This window comes from Acanthaster planci, linkage group LG05 (genome assembly GCF_054643075.1).
Source record: "Acanthaster planci isolate LZ-2023a linkage group LG05, COTS_SCS, whole genome shotgun sequence".
In the NCBI taxonomy this organism is placed as follows: domain Eukaryota; kingdom Metazoa; phylum Echinodermata; class Asteroidea; order Valvatida; family Acanthasteridae; genus Acanthaster; species Acanthaster planci.
The window spans coordinates 14,960,571-14,973,357 of NC_141781.1; the positions used below are offsets into that span (position 1 = coordinate 14,960,571).

The 12,787-nt window shown below is 40.2% G+C and overlaps 1 protein-coding gene across 13 annotated transcripts in view; it reads left to right on the top strand.

Moving 5' to 3' along the window:
• The window catches only part of LOC110977278 (rho guanine nucleotide exchange factor 28-like), a 132,995-nt gene that overhangs the window by 41,382 nt on the left and 78,826 nt on the right, over window positions 1-12,787 (top strand). For 12 of the 13 annotated variants that reach the window (XM_087137040.1, XM_087137044.1, XM_087137047.1 and 9 more), the window contains 5 exons: window positions 2,457-2,640; window positions 3,710-3,843; window positions 4,580-4,690; window positions 5,462-5,545; window positions 7,862-7,966. In XM_087137040.1, the coding sequence (XP_086993166.1) occupies window positions 2,457-2,640; window positions 3,710-3,843; window positions 4,580-4,690; window positions 5,462-5,545; window positions 7,862-7,966 (618 nt within the window). Of the gene's footprint in view, window positions 1-884; window positions 1,083-2,456; window positions 2,641-3,709; window positions 3,844-4,579; window positions 4,691-5,461; window positions 5,546-7,861; window positions 7,967-12,787 lie in introns of those variants that run through there. The other variant, XM_087137050.1, reaches the window with a different exon arrangement.

The following is a 12,787-nucleotide window of genomic DNA, read 5'->3' on the forward strand; positions in this document are numbered from 1 at the left end:
ATGGAGGTGCACTGTTGTGAATCACCTGTATTGAAAATCAAGAATTCAATCTTCTTTGTTTTAAAAATATGACTTGTATGTTTTTTAGTGAATGTAACAGTGGTCAAGATTGGAACATTGGATTGTTTTCAACAAACTGTAGATTGAACCTCATTTGCGAGCACGGCTCGATGAGAATCATGACCAAAAAGTGCATTAGGCCGAACTTGTCAAGGTCTCATATGTTGGTTTTAATTTTCTTAAGTCATTAATAATTCTTGCTCATTATCAGCACTTACAGAAATTGGGAAAGATTCACTTTAATTGGTGGCAAGACGACAATTTTAAAGTTGTTTTACATGTAAGTCATTCAGGGGATACCGTACATGCACGGTCTTGTTGGCATGATTTTCGAGCCAATCATGCATGGAAAAGTTTTGTGCCATTGTGTAGTTACGTAAAGTTTCGATGTACAAGAGCCAATTCCATTTATTGCCTTAATGTCAGCATAAAACTTCCTATTTTGGATATCCATAGTCATAAACTGTATATTTTTACCTTTTGGAACACGTATGGTATTCCACTCAGAATATCCTTTTTGATAACTCTGTCTGATCTCATGATTTTCCTTATTTGGACATTACGACTGTTCAGTATTTTAGCCTACATTTTTTTAACCAGCGTTTTGCCTCTGATATGACACCTGGAAACCCACTTGTACATACTTTTTGTATTTGCTGTCAGTCTTAAGCAAATAACTGTGATTACCTTGTGCATTCTGCTGTGATTGCCTGTGTGACATTTAGGGAAAACACTGTGTGTACTTTGATACCTCTCTGTTTGATTGGTTGGCAGGGTGGGTGCATTGTGCGCAGTATTTTTGGGGCTTAATTTTTTTGTCATCTGGAGACCGGGGGAAACGTGTTGTACTGCGGCCGGCATTCAATTTCTGTACACCCATGGATTAAGCCGCTTTTCCATCACGTGTCCTGAGGAAAGTTAGGGCATGGTGTCGTATCTTGAACGGAGCTGAGCTACGTTCATATATGTGGGCAGGAGTTGGCCGGGAGCAGTCTTGGAATGATACCACTGCTTGCCTAACGGTAGGAAAGGGTCTAGAGAGAGCTTTCGTCTGTTTTTGCATCTGGAAAGAGATTATGGATTGGTGTTGAGTTAATAGAGTGTGGCAGTACTCGAAGGTTAGGATTTTGAAGTGAGAGGCATGTCGTACATGTGCTGGTATGCTTTTACCAATCAGTAGAGTTTGTTGTTACTCAAAAAGTGACACAGAATGTTGACCACCAAAAGTGTATGTATTCAGTTTTCTTTTTATTCTCTCTGTGTATGAATCGCCATGCACAGTGGTCATGTTTTCAGTGTAACTCCTCTCAGTGATTCCATTGAAAATACTTATTTTGCCACGGAAAGGGTTGTCCTGAAGTATCTGAACTACTGGGTACATGTAATTGTAGATAGGGGTAGCCCCGAACATCTGTGGACTTTCTGGCATCCTCTAGCTTGTACTGTGCCTGGAGTGTGCAAGTACTCACCTTGCACATGTATGACTTTTTAAATGACTAGTACATGACTTTTAAATGTACACTATCATTCACAATGTGACAGGGTAGTCGTGGTGTATAGATTTTGTATTTGGCATGGCTTTTGTAAAAGGTTGAAGTGTTATTTTCTGATTTTTGCAAGAAAGTGAATTCAAGACTACATTTACATCCGTAGTTCAAGTTGAGGTTTAGATAGAAGACACATTCTTGTGTTGTTACTTAAATCTCTGTATCTGTGCCTTACACTTGCTGTCCACACATTAAAGAGCATGTTACACTACATGTAACATCCTAACAAAGATGTTTCTTGGTTAAAATACATAATATTCTGGCATTTAATCCATCAGTTTCTAGGTCATGGAAAATATCTCAAGTACCGTCTTGTTTTTGCTGCATGTGGTTTATCAGTTGTTGCTTTGATCGATCAACATAGCTCACAGAGTTGCTCATAACAGTGAAGATCTTTCACTTGACAGAAGCCTGAAAAATCTGTGGAAATTTTCATGGCTCAACAGTAAAGTTGGAAAAAGAGGCATCAAAGGTGAAGATGATCACTACCATGAAATCTTCAAAAAAGAAATCAAGCAGTAAGGAACCAAGGATAGTGTAGATGTGATCAATTGTTGCAATTTTCTGATGGAGGATTGAATATGTGACTGAGTTTTTATAGGCACTGTTTTTCTGGATTTTCCCGTTTCGTCAAAGCTCACTCCTGTATTAAGGATGCTGTTCATGGTTCCTTCTTGTCGCATTGTCAACAACGAGGTGGACATAATACGGCTTGCACAACATTGTGTGTTGCAGGTGTCAAATTTTTGAAATTCTGCTGGTTATTTTAGCAGCACTATGAAGCAAAGTTCTGTCTTTTATTTATTTATTTTTTTAAATTTTCATTTGTCAATTTTTTTCTGTTTTCAGATCCACCACCAAGAGAGACGCTGCTTCACTTTGCCACCCGCTTCAATCTGCCGCAGTTTGCCGAGTATCTTTTGGACAAGCCTGGTAGTGATGTCGCCTTGAGAATACCCAATCAGAACGGGGAATTGGCTGTTACCCTGGCGAGGTCACATGGCTTGAATGACTTGGCTGATCGTATGGATGAGTAAGTTCATGGCGCAGGATTTTTCATGAGCTGGTTTTGAAACTGCACTCCCACATACATAAAACGGTGCATAATACACTGGAATGTTATCTTAACTGTCCCTGATCCTTCAGCATCCACTGGGAGGTTCAGGAAGATTGTTCAAGAAATTATAAAGCCACATCACTGTTGGTTTACGTAGGGCCTGGGCCCCCTTGAAAACTGATATTACTAAGACTGTGCTCATGGTGACCCGTACACTAGAGGGTTATGGAGTATTCAGGCTTCTTTTGGGGCTGGACTGGTTCAGCGGGTCTTCCTCACCATCAACCTCTGACCTAATGTCATATCTACCTTACTTTATCCACAAGTTATACTTGTGATTGATGTATTCTGGATATCTTCACGCTTTGCTATTCTGGTTAATGCAGACTTGTTTTATTGGACATTGATTCCATCTTTACAATACACAAAAACTGAAAACTTTCAATAAGTGTCAATAAATAGTAATTGTGACCTGTCACGACAACATGAGAGTAAAGTCGCATCTCGCTCTTTCCTGTTTTGAGGGTTCAAAGTCATATTGAAGTGGAAGTCAATTTTGGGGTTTTGTAATATTTGGAAAGAGTAACCCGTCTCGTATTTAATTCCAAATATTTCACAGAATCACATATTTAAAAATGTCATTTTCGCAGCAATTTTGACGATAGAATTATTTGTGCCTTGTCTGAAATGTTGGAACAAAGTTGTGAACAAAGATGCAAAGCTGCTAGAATAATGTCACATTGTCACCTTGTAACTTTACCCTAAGTGTTCCATGTACATACAATTGTAAAGCTCTCTTTTTACTGAATTCAGAAATACCAATGTCTTAGTTTTTGAAAATTCCGACTTTCAGCTCATTGTGTGGTGACAGGTCACAATTGATTTCAAAAGAAATTTGGGACTGTTTTTGCCCTACACTTTCAAAAATATGGAAAATCAGGTGTGTAAAGTTGTATGATTGACATGTCCATACACCTTGGTTGTTTTTATCATTGTGCTTAAAGTGGTACTGGGAAGCAATGAGATTTCATTGTGTTTGTGACAGGCACAGCTTCAGTGGTAGTTCACATCACCCTACAGACCTTAGCCGAGTCCAAAGCAAATCTGTGACGGTGAAGCGGCACGATATTGGCACGGCAACCATCACCTCCAGCACGTCAGAGGCGTCTCGTTCACTGGGTACAGACAAAAAAGAGAATTTTTTTTTAGTGAAGGCATCTATCGTGTGAAGTTTTAGCAGAAATAAAAGGGAATTGACAAGCTAGAAGTGGCTTGAACAGTCAAATACAAGATACTCGACATGGCAATTTGGTTGGGACCCTTTTTTGAAGCAAAAACTGAAGGTTCTTCATGCATCCAGTACTTCGTTATCATTTTGTAGTGTCACTTTTTATGTGCTAATATTGTGATTCTGTAGGATAAACATGTATGTGTAAAGTGTGCTAGTAATTGAGGTCTCAAGGGTCTTTGTATGTACGTCAAAAATGGTGTTTCTGTTAAGGATATTGACGTCACCAATATTAGTTCTGTTGCATGCCTGTTTTAATGCTAACCTTGCTAAATGTAGCAAAATGTAAATGTTCAAACATTGTTGTACAGATAACATGTACTATTGAGTTACAAATCAACCCAAGTGACAGTGATCGCTGTTGCATTGTGCTGCATTCAGGAGGTGCATCGAAATGTGTTACATTAATAGCCAGGTGCGCAATGAAAGCCTGATAGGTTATTGGAAGAATTTGGCCGCTTCGTTGATAGTGTTGAGAAATGTTAAGCAATTTTACATGACAATGTTGAGATTCTTATTCAGTTTAGTTAAATATCTCTTCTCCCAAATCAGTGGGTATGAGAGTACTCTTTCAAGTTTGATAATTGCGGTTTTAGAGCCCCCACCTTTTTTTCTTTTCTATCATAGAAGGTGATATTCAAATGCTAAGAGATTTAGTCAGCTTCATGGGGGAAGAAGCAGAAAGTCCACCAGCCAGATCAACGGGTGACCCACCTAGTCCAGACTGCTTCACAGTGGGTAAGCACATATCATGTTGTGCAGGTGCATGCCTGAACTCTCGATTGGTGTGGCCAGGGTTCAGATCCCAGCTGGTTTACAGTTTACGAGGTACTGGTATGAAGTGCTTACAGAATATGCAGTGGCTTAAGATAAGACACGAGTTAAGTGCAGAGGATTCAAGTGTTTGTTCTGGAGCAAGTTTTAGTGTGCGCTACGGTCAGGCCAGACCACTTGTCGATATCTGCTTGCCAGTGGGCGTACACAGCACAGTTTCTTAACAGTGACACTAGCAGAACCATTTTTGTGAAATTCCATTGTCACTGAAATTTGTCGCTGGTTACATGTCATGCTGCTGCTCTTGGTCGCTGTTCTCTTGCTGCATATGCTATATTTGTATGTGCTTAGTGTACAGTGCTACTGTGCCACATGAGTTGGCCCAAAATTGTCAACTGGAAAAGTCTAAACATCCTGCATTCAAGTCAAATTAGTTAGGCCGTGGTAAAGCTTTCTTTGTGGTCCGTTTACTCAGAGTACTGTTTAGCTGTTCAGCTGTTGGACCCTAGTTTGTACTTGTTGCACTTGGTAATGGCGTGTGCAAAATACTTACAGTTTAGGAAAGCCTCCTTCAGATCATGTCAAAGTTATCCAAGAAAGCATATTATGGAGGTGTTCTAATTAAGAGGCTGGACTCCCTTCCCTTGTCTGCTCCCATCCATGGAATTCAAACTGATGTCATTGTCCTTATCAGGTAGATGTTAATCATTATCTTTTAAAATGATTACATTGTAGGTAGTCTACCAGCGAGATTACCCTCGGAAATGCTATCATCGAGAGCACCCTCACAACAGTCCAGTCAACAGTACTTCTCAGCAGGTATAAATGTTAATAGCTGAATAACTGAAATAAATCCTAAATGCTGAATTAGCATACAGCTAGGTTACGGTGCAGCATTTCTCTTTTTGGTTTGATGCCGTAAGTCCTCACATAATGATATTCCTGGTCGTTGCTTGTAAGTTTTTACTATAAGGCCAGGGGCTACTTTGTGGAGTGGCTTATGGTTAAAAGAAAGTTAAGGTAACGGACAGAATAATTATGCTAATCCCAAACACATTTCAGGACCAGACTTGCTAGTGCTTAGATTTCTGTTGTTCGGTATATCTTTCATCAAAGCTGTTTTTCATCTGAAGTGAGCTATTCTTTACAGTGCTTGCAGTGCCCTTAAAAGTAGATGGTTGAACTTACCAGCATGGTGCCGGGCAATGCCATGAAAGTTGGCACATTTGGTGTTACTTGGCCAGAACTCTCTCAGAAAATATGTTCATTAAGCACCGTGTTTCTAAGGTTACGAGGAACCAGTGAAAACTGTATCCCTTTACATATGTATCAACAACAATAGTCATAATTACCGTTATCTGGATTGTCATTCCTGGTATGTCATCATTACTATCTAATTAAAAAAAATCTCATGGTCAAAATTAACTCACTTATATTCCACTTTCTTATAGAAAAAGAGAAAATATGTTTTGCTCAGTTAGGATACAGTGTATGTGTAGCACTTGTGACCAAGGAAGAATTTCAGTATCTGACCTGTAGTTTGCTGTTAGTAAAATGATCAGAATTATCAGTCCTTGCATTGCCATCATTGTTAACCCTTTGTGCATTCTGAGGCTGCCGTTCAGTGGCCACAACCTCGTTTGTTACATGTGCAGTGTTTGGAATCCCGTCCTTAAAAAAAAAAATAAAATCAGCAAAACTTTGCCAACAAAATGTTTGACTAGCACTGAGGTACATGGAGTAAGAGAGCCAAGTGGATGTAGCTTATTGAAATTGATCGAACAAGAACTCTGTGAAGTGAGTTTCAGATAGCACACTGCTGTCTAAATTGCAGGGCAAGACAGATCTTCGATTTGCTACTCTGTCATAAAGGGCTCTTAATTTGTACAGGTTACTCATGCTCCAGATCCCTGCATTTGGACACAAAATTTGATAAAACATTCATGCCCGGATGAGTCTCCAGTGACTTGATTGAATAAGAGGCTATCGGTTGACCTGGGGGAGAACAATAAACATGCGCTTATACCAACACAACATCTTAATATTTCTGTATATTGTATAGAGCAGGGCATCACAGTGACAAGGGCCTAAGGATAGAATGTATCACAGTATTCAGGGGAGATTACCCCCTCCCCCAGTAAACCCCCTCCTCATCAGGCTTTTCAAAACAAATGTAATACATCCCGCCCTCCAGTCAAGATTTCACAGGCAAATGAAATTGTCTAGGGCTGCTTTTTTCTTTAAACACGATCGTGCGACCAGGATACAAGCGCATTTTGTTCATAATGGACTGAGAACGGTTATTTGCCGTGGGTGAGGCTTAGGGCTTATCTCTGGTCAGAATAGGATAGCGGGCAGGGGGCACTGGGAGTTGTATTTACCAGATTGATTGCTGTGAGACTGTCAGATGAGCAATTAATTTTAAAGGGAGGCTGGTTTTATAGCTTTTCTTTTGCTGAGTCAAGTGACTTCCAACTGACAAGCAAAAAAAAACTTTTGAGCATGACCAAGGATTCCAAGTCACAGTGCCCATAGACATGTCATCCTATTACACGTACACCTGTGTAATCTTCTTGGGGTATATTGGAGGTGTCAGAGGTGTGCAGTTCCCAGGAGTCTGTCGGTATCTTCTGGTACGTTTATTAAAGTGAAAAGGCGGTGCATGAAACCCATGAAAAGGCCACCGCCTGTTTGCTCCTAGCAATGTTAAAGGCTAAGGCCACATGCATAAGCTGTTTTGTCTCCGTTGCTAGATGTTTAGCCATTAGGGTACTATTACGGTGAATGTACATGTACCTGTACATGTATGCAGCTGTTGCTGGAGAAAAATGCATGTGCACAAACCCACTGTCACATTCTGTACACTTTCAGCCAAGAACCTACCAGAATCCTACACTTTACAGAAAATGGTGGCATCCTCTCTGTTTATTTACCTTAATTGTCCAGGGGTCTCAAACCCCATGTAATTTAATAGTGGCCAGACTTAACCTTTCTAAAGTCTGTAAAGTCCCCCCCCTGAAAAGTTTAAAGACACTATAGGATTGTAGGATTAAGACCTGTTAAGCAGAATTGGAAGAGACAAACTTACATGCACCAGTAAGTAAAAGAATTACATGTGGCTTGCTCCTTTTTAAGCTGATGATGACTTGAATGACAGAGGAGATGATGAGGAGGATGAAGATGAAGACGACGAGGAGGAGACGAGGAGACCAGATGACATTCCTGAGGAGCCAGTACTAGGTGAGAAAGACTTTTGCTTGTGTGCCACTCACGGTTTGTTCTGTGAGGATGTGAGTTTTTGTATGCTGTCTGAACACATTTGAACCCATGAAATGTCAGTGTACCACTATAGTTACCTAGTCTTTTATAATGCTGACCCTCTGTTGGTGTACTTTAACCCCCATCTCTTCAGGCCCTTCGACATCCTCTAAGATGGTTTCAGAGGATTTTGTAAGATTGAGGAAGGCATAAGATAGTAGCTTGTCATCTGATTGATGCTGATTTGGTATTCTTTGAAGGAAACTGTCTTTGGGTTCATGCATTGTGCAGGATTTGGAGGACTTGGGTAGGGTTCTAGTGAAATCTTCATACATTTAAGCTTTACTGTACATTTTTACCCCAGCCGTATTGGCCTGATCTTTGTAAAGATAGTGTCATTGCCAAGATGAGATTAATTCTAGGTTTTTGACAGTATCCTCTCTGCCCCTGGTAAATGCTGTACAGAGTGATAACGTAGCTAGGGAAAGGTGTTCAATCCTGAGCTGCTCAAATTGCCTTGCAAGTAACACTGGCATCAAATAAATTGTTTTTCTGTACTGTGGAGTCTGTAAAGTACGTGTATCTTAGTTATTGTGGAGAATGTTCAGGCAGTATGTAAGGGGAACTTACTGATGGAGCTGTACATGTACCTGTTTATCCCAGTTGCTTGCTCTCGGTCATTTTTGTGTGTGACCCTCCAGGCAAAGATGATATCACCAGAACTGTACAGTTGCAAGTGTGTGACAAATATGTGTGCTGTTCAGTGTCATTTGTAAATATTGGCGTTGTCACTGCAGGGAGCTTTGGTTGTGGACCTTGAACAGAGTGGCTTGATGCAGCATTAAAGTAGACATAAGGGAGGGGTGCCTCTCTATAACAGTTGAGCAAAGTGCCGGCATGTGTGGTGAACGTAGGCAAGGGTTTACAGGGGTAGGGTGGAAATGAAATTCGTTGAGATAGCCTGATGCATTTTATCAGCATTGTGATCTCTGGGGCATATTTGTGACTGATGTCACTGGAGGCAAATTTAGCTGATGAGATCTTTTCATGAGGTTGGGATACACTCTCTGGCACCGGGACACATTTGTGGGTGCCATATATAGGACCACTCAGAGTTATAATGTTGGGTAAGACTCATCTGGGAGTATTCAGAACATTTTGAAGTTAAAGACATGACAAAGGCACTGTACGATTTTTGTCAAGTCTGGTAAAGCAGCTGACATTCTTTATCAACAGTTTCTCTGCCTCTCTATCGTGCTGCAACTGAACCGCCAAACTGAACCAAAAATCATCAAACATGGCACAACTGAATTGAACCGAACTGAATCAAGCTGGTCGGTTCAGATGTTAGGCTTTAATGTGGCAACACATTGATAGGGCAAGGAATGCACACAAGACAGCGTGATTAAAAAGCTAAACAAAAATTGATGAGTTTAGTGTACTCCCTATGCTTTACCCACACACAGGGCCTGCGCTCAGCACATGTGCGTATATGCGTGTACTGTACATGTACATGCGTACATGTATGTACAGTAAACCTATGATGGCCTGTCACTGTGCGATAGTTGTAAAAAGTATGTGGAGAGAATTTACTAAAAATCAACTGAGAATATGCAAGGTATAGCATTTCTGCCGCATAACAATGCTACATTTAAATTCTTACTACCGGTACATCCAGTTGTGCTTATGTATATTCATATGAACATTATATGCCAGTCGCTGATAGCCTCGCCCTTGAATTCCATATTAGGCCAATGATGTCATAAGTGGCGTTGTAAAACAAATTTTGATTAGATGCTGATCATTATTGGACTCATGCTCTAAGGCGACTCCAGAAATGGCTGATTTTGCCAGGCGGTTCAGCACTCTATCTAGCACTCAATCAGATTTGATGCGATGGCCTAACTTGCCTTTTGTTAGGTCAAAGTTGTTGTAGGCCTGTGAATACGTTGTGGAATTCGCCAGATCTCTAAGTTGTTCACAAATCTGAAACAAAATGCCGTTATCCATTCAAAAAATGATGGAAAATGGCCCCTTTGGCCATATGGGAGCCTATGGTATTTTAATTCCGAAATAAACTTTTTGGAAACGGGGTAGAAAAAAAATGGAAGGAGGAGATTCATTGCTTGTATTAACCCTAAGCCCCAAGGGTGTATATAAAATCATATTGAAATCAGAGGATTTGGGACTGTTTGTTGTATTTAATATGCAGAAGTACTACAGCACATTTGTAGCAAGTCTGTCAATGGCTCAATGTGCAATGTACTGTACGTACGTGTGTGTGCATGTCTGAACCTAAACCAAACCAAAGTTTGGCAAGAAATTTCCAAACCGTGTCCAAACCAAACCTGAACTAAACCTTGGCACTTCCTTGCAGCACTATGGTACCTATTTATGGACGTTTTTCTTCATGTCATAGTCTTTATTTTTGCCTATTAATGGCTGGTGAACTTTAGCTGGCCATCTGTACAAACACCAAAGAATAATTCTCAAATTTTAAAATATTTCACACAGTTATCAAACACACCAAATACAGACCTGCTACTGCTGAATTCCAATTGCAGATATGCTGTTTTTAAAAGTAACGTGACAAATACACATTTCAAAGTAAACCCTAACAGGGATGAGTGTTACTGGTGTTCCAGCAACCGTGGGCCACCCATACTAAGGGAATAAATATGTGCTTGGCTGGTTTAAAATGTACGTTTAAGACCAGCTCAGGAGAATTGACGTCACTAAAGCCCGAGCTGCAGGCAAGGGCATTATCAGCATTCATTCTCCTGAGTAAGGTCTTAAACATTAGTTTAGGACCGACCAAGCACGTGTTTATTCCCATTCATAAATACAATTTTAGACAGAGAGTTGAAACAAGTCAATATGTGATGTGTTTCCAATAAGTTTGTTCGAGAATTTTACTCTCATTTTCCCTGAACACCCCCATGCATTTTATTGTACGTGTATATCCCTTGTTCAAGTTGTCCAATAGTCTTCTTACATGGACTTGGCGGGTGCATGGCGAGCTGCGTGTACACAGACTCTAGACCAATCAGAATTGATTAAAATGTCTTGTATCCAGGTGCCAGCGCGTGATTCACGCAGCGGGCATTATCACTTCTCAGCGGGTAATATCAAATGTTAATACACGGTCAAGTTACACGTTGAATAGGGAGACTGTCTTGAGGTATTTATAAATACATATTATAATGGGCTAGATGAGAGAAGATTGTCACTGAGAACGGGTCAAACTTCTCTCCAATTGGATTTGGGAAATTCAGTGTGAAGTCTTACTATTACTCCAAGGAATCTGTTAAGGGACGCCAAACTTTAAGTACGTAACATGAAGGTTGATGAACAGTTTTCTTGGAATATCAACAAACTTCACCTTCAATTTCTGATTTACTTGGGGAGAAACAGTTTTACCAAAATTGACTCTAGTTTGGTTTTTCGTGTTACAACTACAACTATATTCTCTTTATGTTTTCAAACTTAACCGTGGGAATACTCTGAAACATTTTAAAGCAACTAGAAGAGTTAAATGTTATGATAATTCAGTTTCTCTAGGGACCCCTCATATTCCATCTACAAATGTGCCTGAATATCACTGAATGGGCCCCCATCTCAGAGAAAGACTCATTTCCTCCTTTATGCCCATATGACCAGTGCTAAAGGTTAAGAAAATTATTAAGGTCAAGTAGTAGGCTGTTTTTTGTAAGAGGTAAGTAAAAGTTTGTGCAGTACAGTAGTTCATATTTTGTGGAAAATGTCACGCCTTGAGAAAATGTTTACTGGGGACAAGTCATAAGCAGTACACATCCTGGGTATTTGCTTTCCTGTGCTTAACTGCTCCATGAATGCGGTGTATATGGCATCAAAGTAATCCAGCTGCTTTGCTTTCTTTTCCTCTTTAGTGTACTGCTTGTCTCAACGCACTCACACAAAAAGTAAACAGCTGGGGCAAAATTGAACAGCAAGGACTGTACTGCTCTTTTCCGTGTGAAGGATTGCCACGCAGTGTTTAATTTGTTCCTTTGAAGTAGTACGAGTGAATACTGTCCAAAAGATCTTTCCCAAACTCCCTGTGATCCTGCAGGCTGAGAAATAAAGGATGGGCCCAGTTCAGCAGAGAGATGGGCCTCTCCAGACAAATGTGCCGCTGACATTTCTCAATCAGAATTTAAAGTCACAACTCTGCATTAGGGAGTTCAGGCTTTTACTGTTTAAAATCAGCAGGTTTCTCATTTAACCTGCCAGTGCTGGAAAAAACAGAAGATCTACCTGTAGGGGTAATAGTTTGAGACACTGTCATTTGAAAAAAATATAAAAAATTAACTTGATCAGTCAAGGAATGCTTAAAGGTTGAAGGCTTTATAGTGGCTGACATGATTGCAGTGTGGCATATTTAAGGTGCATGTTCATGTATATGAAATTAAGGAGCCAAATTTTGTGGAGCTGCAACATGTAATTAATTTTATAACCAGAATCTTTGGCACAGGGAAAATGAGCTGCCAGCTCAAATGACAGTGATGAACAATGCTTGAGGCTGATACACAAGTGCAGTCAGATGGGCAGATAGATTTGCCCTGCATGTCACTTTGCTCGGCTTTGTTGGTCATGTGGATGCGCATTGCGGGGGCACAATATTCAGTGCTGGTTGGCATTTATTATTCTGATACAATCAGGATACAGTGACGGATGCATGTACAAATCCATTTGAGAACTTGCTGTTATAAATTTGAAATGGCAGAAAGAGGTTACTATCTACATAATTGTAAATGGTACCGTTGTTACATGAGTACTAGTATA